General features: G+C 41.2%; 1 protein-coding gene across 1 annotated transcript in view; it reads right to left on the bottom strand.

The window, feature by feature from the left end:
- Nucleotides 1-21,080, bottom strand: part of LOC126331235 (succinate--CoA ligase [ADP-forming] subunit beta, mitochondrial) — a 75,774-nt gene that overhangs the window by 25,891 nt on the left and 28,803 nt on the right. Inside the window, exon 7 of the mRNA XM_049996455.1 lies at nt 3,806-3,966. Within this exon, the coding sequence (XP_049852412.1) occupies nt 3,806-3,966 (161 nt within the window). The remainder of the gene's footprint in view (nt 1-3,805; nt 3,967-21,080) is intronic.

Raw genomic sequence — 21,080 nt, forward strand, 5'->3', positions numbered from 1 at the left:
AGGGCTGTGCTGCAAAAAGGAGCCAGCTGCAGATCTGGAATGGAAAGAGAGCAGGCGACCTGGGGGCCCACAGACTGTGGTTCTCATGGTCGCCTTGTGGCAGCAGACCTTTGGCCTGAAAGGTGCTGGGAAGGGGGGTCCCAGCAGGGGCATCCTTGAAAGACAGACGCCGAAGAAGTGGGACACTTCTCCGGGTGGGGAGGGGGAGCGGCACCTGGAGGGGAGGGTGTGGGAACCGCACTGGAGGGAAGAGGGGAGGGGTTCTGGACTGGGGTAAGGAAGTGGGAGGAAGGGGTGAAGATGTAGCTAAAGCATAGCTAGACATCATTGACACAGGATGAAGATGTGCATATGTCTTACACGCCTCAGTGTAGGTTAGACGATCGAGGGACTTATACTCCTGTATCATCTTTTCCTTCTTATAAGCCGAGCAATCCGGTGAATGTGGAGAATGATTGCCATGACAATTAACACACACAACAGGGGGAACACAGGAACTCCCCTCATGGAGGGGACGTCCAAAGTCACCACAGAGAGGGGTCTACGAACAACGGGAAGACATGTATCCAAAACACAGGCACTTAAACCATCTCAAAGGTGGTGGATTGTACGGCTTCACATCACATCGATAAACCATAATCTTGACCTCCTCAGGGAGGGTATCCCCTTCAAAGGCCAGGATAAAGGCAGCAGTATCGATGTGATTGTCCTCTGGGCCCTTCTGAACACAATGAACAAAGTGAATACCTCGCCGTCCTAGATTGTCCCTTTGTTCCTCATCAGTTTGAAGGATGAGGTCCCTGTGAAAAATTACACCTCGAACCATATTCAGAAATTGGCGGGGGGTAATGGACACACAAAATGTGCCAAGATGGTCACAGGCATGGAGGGCCGCAGACTGGGCAGCTGAAGCACTTTTCATCAACAACAAACCTGACCACATCTTGCTCAGAGAGTCCACTTCGCCAAACTTGTCCTCAATGCGTTCCACAAAAAATAAAGGTTTGGTATTGGTGAAAATATCTCCCATCAGTCCTGGTGCAAACCAGATAGCGGGGGAAAGGTTTTGCCCCTAGCCAACAAGCCTGACCCTCCTCCCAAGGGGGTAGCCATGGAAGAGAACACTGAAGGGGCAGAAGCAGCAGCATGAAAAGAATCCTTTTCATTCAAAGAGATGGCTGTAAGAACAGCCACAGTTCTCGACCCGTGTGCGTTTCATTTGCATAGCGTCCGCCCTGATACCACCCCCTCCAATCTGAGGCTGCCACCCAGCCACAGCAAGGGCCATTTGGCCGACGGCCAGTGCCGAGAGTTCCGATGCTCCAGGATGACAAGCAACCAGCTCAGGTATCAGAAGTGTGATCCCTGTGTGTTCAGGGAGCTCAACCAAAATGGTACATAGCGACCCCACTACATGGGCTGTCTACCGTGCTGGCTATGGACCCTAGCATAAGACAACGACATGAAAGAAAAGATGGAAAGAAAGAGGAGAGCACACGCCGTAGACACTACGTAAAGTGCTCTTCCCCAAATGGCTTGCACTATGGAATAGAAATTTAGTAAAGTATGTCAAACCTCAGAGGGGGACCAGAGAATGCTAAAAGGATGAGGTAATTATGCAACGAAACCAAATTTTAAAGCCAACATAACCAGGAGGATAGCAGGGCCAACATAAACAAGGACACCATGAGAGGGAGAGGAGAGGGTGGAAGGGAAGGAGCAAGGAAAGGAAAGGAACAGGAAATGCAGCCTGAGAAAGAAAAAAGGCTGCAATAGCTCAGGGCCCCATCCTGACCACGCACCGACTCGCAAAAGGACCGTGAGCCCCCCTGCGGGGGGATACACATTTGGGTGGGTGCCGACAAGATGTTCTAGTGTGGTTGAAACAATGACACTGGTAGCAGCGCATCGGGTTCGGAATGTACCGCCGGACAGTGATAATTTCATAGCCGGGTTTGATCTTGGATGGAAGCACCTCTCTATCAAAGGTGGGGAAAAAAAGAGTCAGTGGGCACTAAGAAGAAATCTACCTTTTTCCATTACACGATGGACGGCAATGACACCCTGTTCAAGAGAGGTGAGACTGGATTTTGGCCTCAGTTAGACCATCTAGCAGCCTGGTGTAAATTAAATTCAAAGTTCTATGGGCCTTGACACGAACTGGGTAGCCATAGAGAAGTGAGACAGCAAGCAGTCTCCAAAATCAAAGTGCCATTCCATAAATGAGAGCAGGATTTCATAGGGCTGGCAACCGCATCAATACCATTTTGAATAATAAATGGATTGTGTGTGGCAAAGGACTGCCAGTCTTCAGTACATGAGACCATGAGGAACCATGGTGGAGCAGGAAGGGTCTTTGAAGCATTAGCCTCATTACGCTTACGGTTCACAAACATGGATTGGGAAGATGAGTAACTCATTGCGAGAAAATCCCACATGATTGCAAGCATCTCTGATGGCATGATCCTTCCTACTGGGGGCTTCCTTCACAAGGAGGCACATCCGCCTTAGGTGATTGTTCATACCTCCCGAATACCTGACGGAGGGACCTATCGGCAATTTGGGAAGGTTACAGCTCGAGCAATCACGTCTCCCTAGGCCTGGCCTGTACCAGGGGGTATGTGTGAATCCTACCTGTCGACCTGGAGCTGGGAATTGAGCATTACCCAGTCACCTGTTAAGCATCATACGTGTGGGTCAGCCTTCAGGAGTGCATAGGGAGAAAGAAGAAAAAGAGGAACCTCAAACACTGAAGCAGAGGAATGTGAGGAGACGGGACACGAAGAAAGAAAAAAAAAAGAAAAAACAAAGGTGGGACTGTTCTTACATCAGCGACAGACAATGCTATCATTCCCAATAACATCCTATGCATGTTCCCTGAGGGAGGGGAAAAAAAGAGGATAGACATTCAGCATGGAAGGGAAAAAAAATGCTGCAAAGGCTGGGGCCCCGTGGCAGCCAAGCACGAACCCGCCAGTGATGCGTGCCCCGGGGGAGGGGGAGGTCACAGGAGCTAGAATACTCTAAGTTTGTATTCAAACAGAATGGCTAAAATGAGAAATGAATCCATTGTGCCTTGTAGTTTGGACCTTTGCTGAAATAAAAAGAAGATGTGAGAAGATCAGCTGCTTTCCTACTACATGCTGGGAGCCAAATATAGAAAGTATTTTAAAAAGGTAATATCAGATTTGGAACATATCTAGTTTCACAAGGTGCCTTATGTGAAACCAATATGAAACTGTTTGTTATGAGGGTACTTGCACGCCTTTATAGGATGAGAAACATCAATGGGTGCCTGTGACAGAGAGGTGCCCAATATCTTGGACATCACAAGAAGCTGCTGTGCCCTCTCAGTGAACAGTGGCCACAAGCCATTACTTGCTTATAACCTTAAAAACCTCATGTTTGATATATCTACATCGGCCACAACTTTCAGTTTCCTGTGCAGCTTACCTTCATGCACAACCCAAGAGGCTTGTGTTAACTCATGGAACTTTACAGCTATGATGAGCATAGTCCCCCCGAATGCAGACTTTTGTTTTACACCATGCTAAATGTTGCTATAAAGTGAGGCTACCTCTTATCTCTCAGTATCAAAATTTGTGTTACACAATAAATCAGTATAAACAAGAAAAGTTAAGAAAAAATTAACTATGTGTCTGAAATTGTCAATGGATGTAGTTTGACCAGTGAACATAAGATTTTTTTGAACTGTGTAAAACTTTCCATTACATATTCTTACGTCTAGAAGAGTTATTGCCATTTGAAGAGGACTTTCATATCCAAACAGAAGAGAACTACCGACCTTTGGATCTGCAGTGATGATTTTGAATGCTTCCTTGACTTGCTGTGATGTTGCACCCCCTCCAACATCTAGAAAATTTGCTGGTTCACCACCATGTAGTTTAATGATATCCATTGTAGCCATAGCTAATCCAGCACCATTCACCAAACAACCAATATCCCCTGTAAAATAAGATTAAAATTATATATGTCGTACATCGTACAATTTATCAAAATGTTTTTGAACTTACAATACTGCTCTTACAAAATCAACACCAAATTTTTCTACCTCTGATTCATTGTGAAATGTTAATTTACATTATTTTAATACACAGCTTCTTGCAGAGGTGTACTTTAGCTATATGATACAGCTTTACTCACTTTGAAACAATCTAGTATGTAACAAAAAGTGACTAGAAACATAATTCGACAAGTAATTTGCAAAATGAACTACACACTTTATTACTGGTAACTTTCATGGATTTAATTTTATTTACAAGACAACAAGGCTGTGAATATCATCTGGTCCCTTCAGAGAGCTAGTTGACTGAATATTATGCTTGATGTTAAATTACAAAATGAAGTGATAAAAATAAAATAGTCTTTAATTCAAAGATCAAAATATGCTGGTTAAAAGAACCTAGAATAATTTGAAGATGCAGATATCACAGAAGAAAACATAATAAATTGTCTAGCCTTTACAATACTACAAACTAAACAGGGATGCATGGGGAAGCCTAAATAGAAAACTGACAAGAGATATTCTAAACCACATATGAAAAAGCAGCGATTTCAAAGAGATTTTGTGAGGATAAGAAGAAAGGTATCATAAAACTTACTACCAAGTTTATCCTCACTCCATAAGTGGGTAAAAAGAAGAAGAAGAAGAAGAAGAAGAAGATGATGATGATGAAGAAAATAAGCCTTGTTATATTGTCAGCAAGTGGAAACTGACGCAAAGAAATGCCAAGAATCTACTTTGATAACAAAATCTAAGCAACTCTGACAGAACAGTGCCATTACATGTCTCCTGTATAATCATGAGCAAAGAGTATCATGATTTTTATCGTCCTTAAACAACCTCAGCACCATATTTTTTCAAGCCTTACTTATTGCAATAACATTTCTTCTCTTTAGTTAATGTGGTACATAACTAATTTTTATTGCTCTGAAATTTCTATTTTTACTGACTGCAAACAAAATTACCTTAGTTATGTAATGGAAAATAGCATCTTCAACTTTCTCCCTACTTATCTGGAGCCTGTTTAATTTTACTTTTATTTAGATAGCTTATTTTATCATACTGTGTATGGCAACAACTCGGACCCAAACTTTGCCCTTTATTTGAAAGGGTAAACGGAAGAAAGTGCTAACCCAGAAGACCATGTATTGAGTTACTTTTTGTACTATGCGTGGTAAATTCAAAGAAATAACAAACACAATAAGATGTATGCAATAGACAGGATGATCATATTGGTCCTTACTAAATTAAGCATTAACATTTTCTTCCACATCATACAGAATGTTACTCTGTATGTACTGTACTGCATACAGATTACACCTCCAAACTACCTGGCCTCCTTAATATCATAATACTTCTCTGTGAAAATTCATTTATTGTATGTACCGTACTTTACCAAAGTTTTAGCAACATGGCACTGGTTACAATGCTGTGTGGCCTTTAAAAATGTTTTTTGCATCTTTTGTCATCCTGCCAGTCACATTTATAAGGTCCATCCTGAACTGTTAATATTGAAATTCTGAGAAACACTCTTCAACAAATGATACTCAGGTGCCCTCTTCCAGCATTCACAAACAACAATGAACAAATGTAAACAGCAGCTCTGTTGGCAGCCCTGTGTTCTCTCTTTCTTTCTTCAGTTGCAATGCCAGACATCAAAAGTAGGTACGTTGTTCAATTTTGTCTTGTGTGATCCTTTGTGTTTTAATTAAATAGTCCAAAATGAATGATAAAAGAAAGAAAAAAATACCTGTTCTGACTATGGATCCAGAAACTATGTGCATTTGGATACAGTGGTAGCAGTCAAAGTACTGTGCTTGATTAATGGGGTAGGAAAAGTACTGTAGGAGACTGGAAGAAAAATCAATCAGAAATTGAAAAGTGGAGTGCCACCCAAGCTAGTGGAAATGGAATGAAAGGAAGGAAGACGATGCTGAAAGGTAAGCATAAACACGTCGTTGAAGCTTTATATGTATATAATCTTGAACATTTTAAGAGAAAAAGATTTGCCCATTACTAGGCTGATACTGCAGGAAAAGTATTGCAATTTCAGTGGCAAATGGATAGAGAAAATTAATAATTTACTGGAGTGATTTATGGTGGAAAAAACTATTTAGTATTTGCCAGATTATCAATAGTGGAGAGGCTTCATTTGTTGACAAACAGTCTGTGCTATTGTTTGAACACTACCTTTCAAAGTTAATTGATAAGAACAGAATTTCTGGTGAACAGTTACACAACTGCAATGAGAGTGGTTTAAATTACAACATGCTCCCTAAGAAAATGTTTGCTTAAAAAAGGGGGGGGGGGGAGAGGGAGCTGCTGCACACAGGTACAAGAAAAGCAAGGAATGATTAACCATATTGCCTTGCAACAATGCAACTGGCAATCACAAGTTTAGGCCCCCCATACACTACACTCACCAAAATAAAACACAGAAATTCAGTAATCTTTAATGTGTGGTTCCAAAATGAATTCCTATCAGCTGTAGAGAAATATTTGAAAGACAATTTACTGAGGAAAGCTCAGCCACTTCTTGACAATGTGTCTTCACATCCTGCCTGTGACAACTTCACAGATAAAATCATTATTTTTACCATCAAACTGGCTGCTCTGTCAACTGACAGACCAGGGCATCCTTGAAAAGCTAAAGAAGTAGTATCACTGCCATCTTCTCAGTGTGTTGATAACGCCAATTCATAATAATGGAGACTAACCATTCCGAAGCATCTGAAGAGATTCTGAACAAATAATTTTGAAGGGTTCTGAAAATGCTTTTACACCATGAAGGTGGGCATTTTGACTTTGAAGCTGAGTGTGAAACTGATGTCATAGATGGAAAGGATAATACTGTTTCATTGCTCAAAAATGTACTGGGACATGAGGGTGTCAATGCACTGTACATCACAGAATGGATGGCAAATGATGAAGTTGATGAACTAACTGACAAAAATACTGTGGAAATGGTTTGGCAGGCGAAAGTAAACTTAGATAGCAAGAGAAATCTCATCCCCCCTACGGAATGGTTCAAGATGACCAAGGCAGCATTGTAGTACTTTAGTGAGCAGGAGGAAGTAATGCAAGCTGATGCAATCTATTTGCATAAGTGGGGGAATATTGCAGCATGGTAGGGGGCTAAGGGAGGGAAACAGTTATCTATCAAAGACTTTTTAAAAACCTCAGTTGTATAATTCATCTTTGTTGAGTCTGGCTTTTCACATGTGTAATCACACATTCATACTTTACACTGCACATCATTTTATATTTCCTGTAATAATTTTATGAAGAATGTAGTATTTACTTAAACACTTATAACTAGGATGTATTGTTTAAGAAGTCAGAAAATGTTAACAAAACTGCATTAGGTATTTAAAAAAAGGGTGTTTCAAATGGCAGAGCTGAGGGCAGAAGAGAATTTATAGAACTCCTGTCTATCTGGCTCTTGCTATCCAATTTCAACTTCCCCAACATTAGCTTGGAGTCTACACTTTTACCATACACCTAAATCCTTCAGTGTGCCTCTAATCATAGCTGAATAACACATTTAAATAAGACCCGTGACGGCTGTAAAGCTGTAATTGAAGACACTTCATTCTTGATCAATATTGCTAAGGAATATAAAAGCCAGTTGAATTTTCGTCTTTTTCCCTTTCACCACTGCAGAGTAAGTCTAGAACAAGCAGTTCACCCACCCCGCCTGCATTAGTTATCCAAACATGCACACAAACTTTTCCAGAGTATTAGATCAACTGGATGTTGAACTTTTAACACTACTCCACACTGAAATAAACAATCAATATCACTATTATGAAAAGTGCTGTAAGTGCTGAGTTTCTTGTAAAAAAAGATGCAGAACAATATCTCCTGAGCCAAGAGCCGCAATTCTTCCAATTAGATCAGCACCTATTCAAGTTCCACTACAACAAAGAAGTCCCTGTGGGAGCCCTTGATTAGCAAAGGTTGTCCTTAAAATCCCTTTGCGGTGGATTAGCTGAGAGGTCAATGGAAATATTAGATGGTGTGCATCTATCTGGTTCCTCCATGGTGGGTGATATCCTTGACAGTAAAATCGCCATCAGCAAAGATTTAACTGCCACTTTCTTTGATTTCAAACAATGTTCGGGTCACATTTTCCTAACTTATGGGAGGAGTTGCTTGCAAAGGTAAAGAGGACAGCTTCGTGGGCTTCTGATGGTGTGCACTGATATGTGACAGGTTCTAAGACTTTTGCTGATGGCTTCCAAATGATTTTGGGTTCAAGTACAGCTTTATCCCCCACTGGTACATCGACTAGTGTACATACTCGTGCTTTAATCTGTGGCCTGGGGTTGTGTGGAGACATCACAATTAGTGACTGGCTTCTTAAGGGCCAACACAAAAGAAGTAGCGAAAACTGGAAATTGCCAAAGCTTTTTTAGCTTCATCGCAGGGTATATGTCTTTTGACTTTCAACACCTTATAGTTTTCTGTCCCATTACAAACCGTAGTGGTACGACCAAACCTGACACCTGAAGCATTACATTCTGTGGGGAACAAACAGTCTAACCTTATGATGGATACAGACTGCAAGAAAAGGTTCAGGTAATTCTGGAGTGTTGAACATTACAACAAATGTTGTAATTCTTTCAAATGTGCCATGGATTCTCCTCCCACATTTCTACACTTCCATGACACCCGTACTTTTCCATTCTTCAGGCAAATCCTCAGGTTTCACCCCCATTATATCGGGGCAGGTAAACATGCCTCTACAGAAGTTAAGGGTATTCTGCAACTCAGCCACAACAGGGTAGTCATCTAAGGTCTGGCATTCCAGAAGCTTAGATCCACAATTTGATGAGGGATGTTCAACTAGAAATTTTGCACTATGACGTCATTTAAATCTTTTTAAGGACCCAGCAATAAGCCCTAATGCCTTGTGAATATAAAAAGATAAAACCTTCCCAAAGTTACCATCTGCCCTCTTAATTATGAAGGAAGTACTATAATTCTGAGACTACTTCTCAGGCAGACTGGCCAACCGAGCTCGCTCTATTGGGTGGTTATAGGTACTACCTGACAGTACACCATCCCATCAGGAGTAGACATGAATTTAAGTAATTCCATAGGGATCCCACAAGCCATTATGGAAACAAATGTCAACCAAGACAAAGCTCTGTGCACCTGAGCAAGCCTTATACAACAAGAGGGCAGCTGGTGCCCCAGAGGTTGCCTGCTAGAGACCATTTCACTTCTAACAACCATTCCCCTCATCAGCACATAGCACATCTCAAAGGTTGAGGAAGCTGCCCCCCCCCCCCCCTTTTTTTAGGAGTGTACCTTCATCGTAGTACAGGTTGTGAAAAAAAGGCCCCATCCCCAAAACACAGATAATTCCACTGCCACACCCAACAACGGTCCTTGAAGAATGCCCAGAGTTTACTGTAAAAAAGGTCTTGTGGCACTAGCCAGCCCCTGCAGAGAAACCCAGGTCGCAATTTCTGTACGCAACCACTGCTGGCGGAGCTCCTTGCAGATGGGAGGTGGGATGGGGGAGAGGGGGGGGGGGGGGGGGGGACCCAACCACAGATCCTCCTTCCCTGGATACTCTTTGTCAGACTCCTCCGCTGAGGTCTGTCAGACCTGGTTGACCATGCCAGCAGCTATACTATCACGACAATAGCCCTCAGGATCACTGAGGTAATGCAAACCCTCCTGTCTGCATTAAAGGTGTCAGTCAAGCTGGCTTGTGTAACATGAAGGGCATCAGTCTGGCACGGATCGCAGGGCCCCAATGTACTCTGGCAAGCCCGCTAGGCTCTGCTCCCACCATCCTGGCACAGCTCTCACACTTCAGTGCAGGCTGAACTCACGAAGCAAGTGGTTAAGCTACAGTGCGACTCAACATGTCATCCCAAAAATTTACACTGGCTAGCAGTGTCACTGACTCTGAAAACAATCAGAAGGAACACAAATCGTTAATCATTGGAAATCAAGTGTTTTCTGCGGTTTTCTTATAATAAACTGTTGTCATATACTTTTCTGCAGTTCTGTATCAGAAAGAATTTGTTGTGATCCAAAGAGTAAATCATTTTCTCTCTAGCATTTGCACTTTGCACAATGTGTGATTATCTGGCACATATGGTTGTTAACAATATGCAATTGTTTGAAAAATAAAGCAATAATTGTTAACATTTTTGCTTGGCAAGCAACCAATTTTGGGTGGTATACAAGACAAGGAGAACACCTTAGGTTTCTGATATGAAACTACTACATGGTCAAGGATGGCAGTAAAGTCCTTCAATGATCAGCCAGGAAGTTGTGAAAATGGTTTGCTTTGAGGTACAGTACATCCACAGAGGTTTTACCTATCTCAGATGAAGAATCTAGCTGACAAACAATATGACATCTATCATTACAATTTTATGAAGTGCCACTGAACAAGGGGAACTGATGTCCACTGCCTTCTTTTAATTTTTACAATTTAAGCATGTGTGGTTTAATGTGGATGTAATCTGGCAAGAGCTACTGCTATCACCAACTGGTAATGAGCAAGCTCTGAAAATGCTTCTATCTCAGAATAATAGAAAGCTACTGCATCTATCTTAATAAGTCAACATGTGAACATCTCTAATCTGGAAAGGGAGAAGGACTCTGAGGAAACACACAAAAGAAAAGATTTTTGAATGAAAAGTTTGTCCTTTGTTAAATTTGGGCTTCTGAGAATGAAACACTTGAAAATATTTGCGTGTGTTTTGAAGGTAAGATGATACTATCTAACAACAGGCCAGAACGACAACAAAGACCCAAATAACCTGCCTTACTACAGGAAATTGTGGCATAACTACTTCCAAACTTTTGTATGCTGGCATGTAAAATTTATGCCATTCCTGCTGCTCATTTATTTTGAGAAATTAGATAAGTAGCCCATACCAATTGTAAATGATGACGAAAACATACTATACCTCTTAGTGACAAACAATCCTGAGCAAATGGAGGGCCCCTTAGGGATACGGCGGCTAAGAAGGGGAAGAAATCCAGTGTGCACTCCGTGTGCATTCCGGGAGGAGTCATTCCTGATGTGGAAAGGGTCCTTCCGGATGCCATGAAGAGCACAGGGTGCAGCCAGCTGCAGGTGGTGGCATATGTCGGCACTAATGACGTGTGTCACTTTGGATCTGAGGAAATTTTCTCTGGATTCCAGCGGCTATCTGATTAGGTGAAGGCTGCCGGTCTTGCTTACGAGATGAAGGCAGAGCTCACCATCTGCAGCATCGTTGAAAGAACCGACTGCGGACCTTTGGTGCAGAGCCGGGTGGAGGGTCTGAATCAGAGGCTCAGACTGTTTTGCAACCGTATTGGCTGCAGATTCCTTGACTTGCGCCATAGGGTGGTGGGGTTTCGGGTTCCGCTGTATAGGTCAGGAGTTCACTACACTCAGCTGGCGGCTACACGGGTAGCGGAGGCTGTGTGGCGTGGACTGGGCGGTTTTTTAGGTTAGAAGGCCTCGGGAAAGTGCGGGATGGGCTGCAATGTCAAAGGGTGCTTAGCATTTACAGGACGTGCTTGGATCAAGGAACAGTCGGAATTATAGTTGTAAATTGTTGTAGTTGCGCTGGAAAAGTCCCCGAGCTTCAAGCGCTAATAGAAAGCACAGAAGCTGATATCGTTATAGATACAGAAAGCTGGCTAAAGCCTGAAATAAGTTCTGCAGAAATTTTTACGAAGTCTCAGACGGTGTTCAGGAAAGATAGATTAGGCAGAATTGGTGGTGGAGTGTTTGTGTCTGTCAGTAGTGATTTATCTTGTAGTGAAGTCGAAGTAGATACTCCATGCAAATTGGTATGGGTGGAGGTTATACTTAACAGCCGAATTAAGTTAATAATTGGCTCCTTCTACCGACCCCCAGACTCCGATGATACAGTTGCGGAACAGTTCAGAGAAAGTTTGAGTCTCTTAACAAATAAATACCCCACTCATACGGTTATAGTTGGTGGGGACTTCAACCTACCCTCGGTATGTTGGCAAAAATACTTGTTCAAAACCGGTGGTAGGCAGAAAACGTCTTCCGAGATTGTCCTAAATGCATTCTCCGAAAATTATTTCGAGCAGTTAGTCCACGAACCCACGCGAATTGTAAATGGTTGCGAAAACACACTTGACCTCTTGGCCACAAACAATCCAGAGCTGACAGAGAGCATCATGACTGATACAGGGATTAGTGATCACAAGGTCATTGTAGCTAGGCCCAATACCATTTCTTCCAAATCCATCAGAAACAAACGCAAAATAATTTTATTTAAAAAAGCGGTTAAAGTCCCACTAGAAGCCTTCCTAAAAGACAATTTCCATTCCTTCCGAACTGACTATGCGAATGTAGACTAGATGTGGCTCAAATTCAAAGATATAGTAGCAACAGCAATTGAGATATTCATACCTCATAAATTGGTAAGAGATGGAACGGATCCCCCGTGGTACACAAAGAAGGTCCGAACGCTGTTGCAGAGGCAACGGAAAAAGCATGCGAAGTTCAGAAGAATGCGAAATCCCGAAGATGGGCTAAAATTTACAGACGCGCGAAATTTGGCACGTACTTCGATGCGAGATGCCTTTAATAGGTTCCACAACGAAACATTGTCTCGAAATTTGGTAGAAAATCCGAAGAAATTCTGGTCGTATGTAAAGTACACAAGCGGCAAGACGCTGTCAATACCTTCGCTGCGCAGTGCCGATGGTACTGTTATCGACGACTGTGCCGCTAAAGCGGAGTTATTGAACGCAGTTTTCCGAAATTCCTTCACCAGGGAAGACGAATGGAATATTCCAGAATTTGAAACACAAACATCTGCTAGCATGAGTTTCTTAGAAGTAGATACCTTAGGGGTTGCGAAGGAACTCAAATCGCTTGATGCGGGCAAGTCTTCAGGTCCAGATTGTATACCGATTAGGCTCCTTTCAGATTATGCTGATACAATAGCTCCCTACTTAGCACTCATATACAACCGCTCGCTCACCGATAGATCTGTACCTACAGATTGGAAAATTGCGCAGGTAGCACCAGTGTTTAAGAAGGGTAGTAGGAGTAATCCATTTAACTACAGACCTATATCATTGACGTCGGTTTGCAGTAGGGGTTTGGAGCATATACTGTATTCAAACATTATGAATCACCTCGAAGGGAACGATCTATTGACACGTAATCAGCATGGCTTCAGAAAACATCGCTCTTGTGCAATGCAGCTAGCTCTTTATTCGCACGAAGTAATGGCCGCTATCGACAGGGGATCTCAAGTTGATTCCGTATTTCTAGATTTCCGGAAAGCTTTTGACACCGTTCCTCACAAGCGACTTCTAATCAAGCTGCGGAGCTATGGGGTATCGTCTCAGTTGTGCGACTGGATTCGTGATTTCCTGTCGGGAAGGTCGCAGTTCGTAGTAATAGACGGCAAATCATCGAGTAAAACTGAAGTGATATCAGGTGTTCCCAGGGAAGCGTCCTGGGACCTCTACTGTTCCTGATCTATATAAATGACCTGGCTGACAATCTGAACAGTTCTCTTAGACTGTTCGCAGATGATGCTGTAATTTACCGTCTAGTAAGGTCATCCGAAGACCAGTATCAGCTGCAAAGCGATTTAGTAAAGATTGCTGTGTGGTGTGTCAGGTGGCAGCTGACGCTAAATAACGAAAAGTGTGAGATGATCCACATGAGTCCCAAAAGAAATCCGTTGGAATTCGATTACTCGATAAATAGTAGAATTCCCAAGGCTGTCAATTCAACTAAGTACCTGGGTGTTAAAATTACGAACAACTTCAGTTGGAAGGGCCACATAGATAATATTGTCGGGAAGGCGAGCCAAAGGTTGCGTTTCATTGGCAGGACACTTAGAAGATGCAACAAGTCCACTAAAGAGACAGCTTACACTACACTCGTTCGTCCTCTGTTAGAATATTGCTGCGCGGTGTGGGATCCTTACCAGGTGGGATTGACGGAGGACATCGAAAGGGTGCAAAAAAGGGCAGCTCGTTTTGTATTATCACGTTATAGGGGAGAGAGTGTGGCAGATATGATACACAAGTTGGAATGGAAGTCATTACAGCATAGACGTTTTTCGTCGCGGCGAGACCTTTTTACGAAATTTCAGTCACCAACTTTCTCTTCCGAATGCGAAAATATTTTGTTGAGCCCAACCTACATAGGCAGGAATGATCATCAAAATAAAATAAGAGAAATCAGAGCTCGAACAGAAAGGTTTAGGTGTTCGTTTTTCCCGCTCGCTGTTCGGGAGTGGAATTGTAGAGAGATAGTATGATTGTGGTTCGATGAACCCTCTGCCAAGCACTTAAATGTGAATTGCAGAGTAGTGATGTAGATGTAGATGTAGGAATCGGTAACCAAAAGATGCTTGTAGCACGACTGATATATACCATCCAAATTCACAAAAAACAAATGGAAAACATATATTTAAAACAACAGATAAAAATTATCTTCGAGCATTCTAAGACAAAGTCTCCATTCCTTCCATATTAATTATGCAAGTGTCAACTAGTTAATTCAAAGAAGTACTGGGGGTAACAGTGGTTTATACAAAGTAAATTCAAATATGCATCAAATCCCCCATGGTACACAAAATACTCACATAAAAATTTTTTTTTTGCTTCACCCCGGTTCCCAGAACTGAAGATAGACGATGACAGTGGATATTGTATCACAGACACAGTCCCTTTGACTAGTTAGAGATGTCACTAAACCCGCCTAAAGATGTAAACAACCATGCATAAGCAGCACCTATTAGACGAAAGGGGTCCGACAGCCGATCAGCTCCAGTCAGTCCATTAGGATGGAGCTACACAGCTCATGTTGTCTATATTTCAACCATGCCTAAATGGTCAATACCGCAGTTCGATAGCGTCTGCAGTGTTACTTTGTGGCAGGAAGACCTCTCAACAAGAGAAGTGTCCATGCGTCTCTGAGTGAACCAAAGTGATGATGTTCGAATATGCCTCGCTCAGGCTGCTGATGGACTACTACTGCAGTGGATGACCGCTACCTAACGATTATGGCTCAAAGGAACCCTAACAACACCACCACAATGTTGACTAATGCTTTTTGTGTAGCCACAGGATGTCGTGTTGCAACTCAAAATGTGCGCAATAAGCTGCATGATGCGCAACTTCACTCCCGATGTCCATGGCGAGGTCCATCTCTGCAACCACGACACCATGCAGGGAGGTACAGATGGGCCCCACCAACATGCCGAATGCACTGCTCAGGATTAGCATCACATTCTCTTCACTGATGAGTGTCACATATGCCTTCAACCAGGCAATCGTCGAAGACGTGTTTGGAGGCAACCTGTTTAGGCTGAACGCTGTGACACACTGTCCAGCAAGTGCATCAAGGTGGAGGTTCCCTGCCGTTTTTGAGTGGCATTATGTGGGGCCGACGTACACCGCTGGTGGTCAAGTAAAGTGCCGTAACGGCTGTACGAAAGGTGAATGCCATCCTCTGACATAGTGCAACAATATTGGCAGCATTTTGGGGGGGGGGGGCTTTTGTCTTAATGGATGACAGTTCATGCCCCCATCATGCACATCGGATGAATGACTTCCTTCAGGATAACAACATCGCTCGATTAGAGGGGCTAGCATGTTCTCCAGACATGAACCCTAACGAATATGTCTGCGATAGATTGAAAAGAGCTGCTTACGGACGATGCGACCCACCAACCACTCTGAGGGATCTATGCACCGAATCGCCATTGAGGAGTGGGGCAATCTGGACCAACAGTGCCTTGCTGAACTTGTGAATAGTGTGGCACGATGAATACAGGCATGTATCAATGCAAGAGGACATGCTACTGGGAATTAGAGGTACCGGTGTGTACAGCAATCTGGACCACCACCTCTGAAGGTCTCACTGTATGGTGGTACAACATGCAATGTGAGGTTTTCATGAGCAATAAAAAGGGCGGAAATGATGTTTATGTTGACCTCTTTTCCAATTTTCTGTACGGGTTCCGAAACTCTCGGAACCAAGTTGATGCAAAACTCTTTTTGATGTGTGTACATCAGAACACTGTTGCAGAAGCAGCAAAAAAGCATGTTAGATTTGGAAGAATGTAAAATCTGGAAGATAGGCAGCAGTTTCTGGATGCTCTAAACTTTATGCGGACTTCAATGGGAGATGTTTTTAATAGGTTCCACAACAAAACTGTCTTGAAATCTGGCAGAAAATCCAGAAATATTCTGGTTGTACGCAAAGTGTAGCAGTGGCAAGGCACAATCAATGCCTTCACAGTGTGATAGTACTAGTGCTGTAACTGACAAAAGTGCAAGTAAAGCAGGGTTACTAAACACAGTTTTCCAAAATGCGATCGCAAAAAATGATGCACAAGTACCTCAAAATTCCAACAACAATAGCTGCCAACGTGAGCAATTTAGACGTAGATACTCTTTATGTAATGAATCAACTACAGTCACTCAATAAACACAAGTCTCTTGCAACAGATTATAAAGCAGTTAGGTTACTTTCAGAGTCTACAGATCAAATACCTGCATTTTTAGCACTCATACACAACCCGCCACTCGATGAAAAAGCCACACTTAAGGACTGGAATTATACAGGGATGCTACCAATACACAAGAAAGGAAATAGAAGTAATCCATTGAATTACAGACCCCTCTCACTGACGCTGATTTGTAGCAGGATTTTGGAACACATACTCTGTTCCAACTTAATGAAACATCTTTCAGAAAATGTAATGCTGACACAAAACCAACATGTCTCTTCACTCATGCGAAGTAATGATGCTATGGACAAGTGATCTCAAGGTGATTCCACATTTCTAGATTTCCAGAAGGCATTTCTTCACAAGTGGCTTCAATCAAACTTCGTGTCTCAATCATCATCTCAGTAATACATTTTGATAGTCACATTATACAGTAACTGATAGGCTGTAGATTCACTAAACACTAAGGGATTACAGCCACTAATGCCATAAATTGTAACCATTGCAAAAAAATATTGTGGGGAAAGTGAACCAAAGACTTATTGGCAGAACACTGATAAGGTGTAAGAAAATTACTAGAGGCCACCAACACTATGCTTGACCATCCTCCTCTGGAGTAATACTGTGCAGTATGGGATCCTTACCCAATTTGATAAGACAGGGGATCAAAATGGGGCAGCTCATTTTGTGTGATCATTAAGTAAGGAAGAAACTATCACGGATATGATAAGCGAGGTGGGGTGGCAATCATTAAAACAAAGTCTTCTTGTTGTGACTTAATCTTTTCACAAAATTCCAATCCTCCCCTTTTTCTTCAGAATGGCAAAATGTGTTGTTGACTCCCAACCACACAGGAAGAAATGACCACTGCAGTAAGAGATGTCAGAGGTCTCAGAAAGATTTAGGTGTTCTGTTTTCCCATGTGCTGGTCAAGAGTAAAGAAGGTCAAGAAATAGTGTTGTTCTATGAACCTTCTGTGAAACACTTAAGTGGTAACTGCAGAGTAATAGTGTAGGTGCAGATTTTATACCTTGGCAGAATGTAATTTCAGCCACACAGGACTTATCATATCAGGCAAAAGCAGTAAAATAAGTTCTCAAAATGTGAAAGGCATTCCATTTTTCTACAATTACTTGTTGAGGCTATCACCAAAAATTTTACTGTAAAATTGCAATGCCCTTACATGTAAACAAAGGATGAATATTTTTTTTATTTTAACATTTATTTTTATTTTCAAGTTTTATGTGATACAGAAAGTTTACAAGAAAAAAACGCTGTCTGCTTATTGAGTTGTTGCCTAGATGAAGTTTTTATGGCAGCTAAATTTATAGTGGGCATATTTTTTGATCATATTTTGTTAAATCTCATGTGGAAATATAGAAGTACATGTGACTGCTTATGCTGTGGTGAAACACCTCTAAGCTTTAGCTCATACTACACACTTTGGTAGATTAACTGAAACTTTATGAGCCTTCAACATATGGATGAGATGCAGCTAATAGAGTGAGTGTTGTACCCTTGGCCTGGCCGGGGCTCATTATTTGTGGGGTGGACAGTCCACTATGTTGTGACAGGCCAGCCCTCCATGACAGGATAGCAGTCTGCAGTCCTCACTCTGGTCACTATCCATCTCCTTATGCAGATAACAGCATTGGGATTTTAAGCCTCACAACTGCTGAGCAGTGTGAAAGGTGCCCTCTGACTATCCATCTGGAGACAATCATACTCCAATTGAATGTTGCAAATCTTACATTGGACAAACACAGAGCTCTGTTTGCCTATGTTGTACAGAACATATTGACAATGTAAGGCTAAGACAGAAAAATAAATCTGCAGTGGCCGAGCATAGCTTAATGAAAAAGTACATGCTTGATTTTGAAGAGACAACTGCCATCTCCTCAGCTAATGGTTTCTGGGCCAACATTATGAAGAAATCAACTGAGATACAAGTGATGATGAACCTCACTAATCGAGACGAAGGCTTTGCCCTCAGTACAGCTCAGCAAACAATTTTTGAACCAAGATGATGGAACGGGCTCCAGTCGGCATCATGTAGGGTAATGCTGGATGGTAGACATCACATGCCAACTACATAACCTATTGGGTCATTATAAATGCTGTGAAGTCGTGTTTGCAAATTTTAAATGCTTGTCATTGGTACCTATTCAAGGAGACAGTCTGTGATAGATAAATACCTCTCCAGAAGATGGAAAGGGAGAGTAGCCTTTCCTGAAAGTTGCACTCATACTATGAACTTATTTGGCAAGAAATCCATAATGATTATATTGCTTAACAATTTTATTACTTTCTAAAGATGTGAGAATTTGTGTATTGATGTACTTTTACTCTCTATCATCCATTTACAAACATCTTAAACAACAACGAGGCAAAGTGAACAGCCCTTAACAGTTTGTCCCACATCGCAAAAGCAAATACTAGAATCTGAGCACTATCCACAAAAAATTTAAACAAATTAAAAAACTTTTCAATGCAGAGCTTTTGGATACTTAGCAATGAAACTACATCATTTGCAAAATATAGAGTCCACTTTTCCTGAAAGAAGTTTCCATGGCCAGCCGTAAGAACTTTTATTTTAACTCATATTGCAATGACTGTCCTCTATCATAAATGTCGTTTAAGTACAGAGCACATTTGGAAATCAAGATAAGCAGTTCACTCAACATTCTGATCATGAGTATGATAGGGTTGACTGGCAGGGGTGGTTTAACTCTTTCTCTATTAAAATACCAGTTATGGATCAATCCATGCAAAGAGGTCCGAGAAAAAAAAATTGGTTGCTTAACCATCCCAGAAAAATTTGCTGGGTAAATTCATCAATGTTTAGCAGTCACAAAAATATTTTTAAAAAATTTATTGTTTATTATTATGAAATGGCGGCCATATTTGTTCCAGGCCACATGCATTTTTTCGTATTTGCGAGCATCTACATTTTTTACAATTACTCAATAGTGGATTGTCCTAATATTTTCAGACAAAATGTATTTAGTTCAACACACTCTGGGCTACAAATTAACATAATTATCACTTAGCTGAATGTATTCTTTAATATATTTTTAATAGTTCAAAGTTATCAGCCACAAATTATAAAACACAATTTTTGAACAGTAGTTTTTCAAAGAAAGATTAATTTCTCAGCTTTAATATTTTTTCTGCTATTACACTGTATAGTATAGTTACTTTTTGTTAAGTATCAATGGTGAGCAGCTTACATTTAAAAAATACACTATTTTTAAAAATGGATTTTTTAAAATTTTTCCATTTTGTGGCCAGCAGTTATCTTTATTAGGGGACCAGATAAAACTCTGAAAATTTCACAATTAATAGACCTTTAAGATATCAAACTTATGCATAAATTTCAACTTTGTGATTAAACTGGAAGTTATGGGAAACAAATTACAAACACGAGTCAAAAATACATTTTTTAACATATGCAACATCTAGGCTTATGGAATAAAATATATCAGTAACAGTATATAATTTAATCATATTTATGATTACTCACTTTTTTTTTATTGAAAATAAGCCTACTAATTACATTATATTGTTCTCTTTTTATTTGTTTATAGTAAATCGCTCATTGGACATTTGAGAAATTTGTTCACTCAGTTTGGGTGTTAGATTATAAGTCTGCCCAGTCACAGTTGTAAATTCCATGGGAGACAGCTTCCTTAGTACATTTTTAAGTGACATCCCAACTTGATCCTTCTCTATTTTTTAAAAGATGTCCTTGGTCCTGGAGGGTGATAAAATACAACATGAACATCTTGGTTTTGACAGTCAATATTATCAACTTCGCCAATCCACCACCGATCATTGTAAACCCAAGCCACTATGTCTTCATTTTGAAGAAGCAGTTGTACAAGTATTCCACACTGATGAAGTTCACTATCAGGCGAAGTTGATGCGATCTTACACTTCAGTAAGTTGTGTGAATGCAGTACAAAACAATGAAAAGATCGAGTGCCATTAATCTTCTGGCAAGTGTTGTATCTTTCCTTCAAGACACTATCATAGACTTCTTTTATTTCCTCACATTGTACAAAAATGTAGGTAATTCCTTTGATTTGTTTTTTTACAAAATTCAAACAGTTCTCGAGACGTTATGATATGATTGTCATCAGTCCGCTGCAGACTTGCTTTTGCGACAGCTCATTTTGTTGTAACCCCAAAAGCATTCTTCCCCTGTCACGAAGTGAAAAAGTGCCATTCAACATCAAACCCAAAATCTTCTTTATGAAATATGTTAATAATTTTTTTGTTTTATATTGACTTGCTGCCCCATTCGAAAAGTAAATCAGATTTTTTATGTTAATTTTGGTTGAAAAATGTGCACTGCTGTAGTGTTGTGTTCAAGGTAGTCACTTATGACACAAAAGCTGTGGCTCATTAGTTTATCTTCATCTTCGTAATAGAATACAAATGAATGAACTGTGGCATGTTTGTTTACCAGTGGTGCCCTTGTGCTTCATCTTTAACAACAAAGGAATAATTATCCAAAAAGTCAGCAAGAACTAAGCATTCATCAGCTGCCAAGGTTTGCTTTTTGT

The sequence above is a fragment of the Schistocerca gregaria genome, chromosome 2, assembly GCF_023897955.1.
Source record: "Schistocerca gregaria isolate iqSchGreg1 chromosome 2, iqSchGreg1.2, whole genome shotgun sequence".
NCBI classification, from domain to species: Eukaryota; Metazoa; Arthropoda; class Insecta; order Orthoptera; family Acrididae; genus Schistocerca; species Schistocerca gregaria.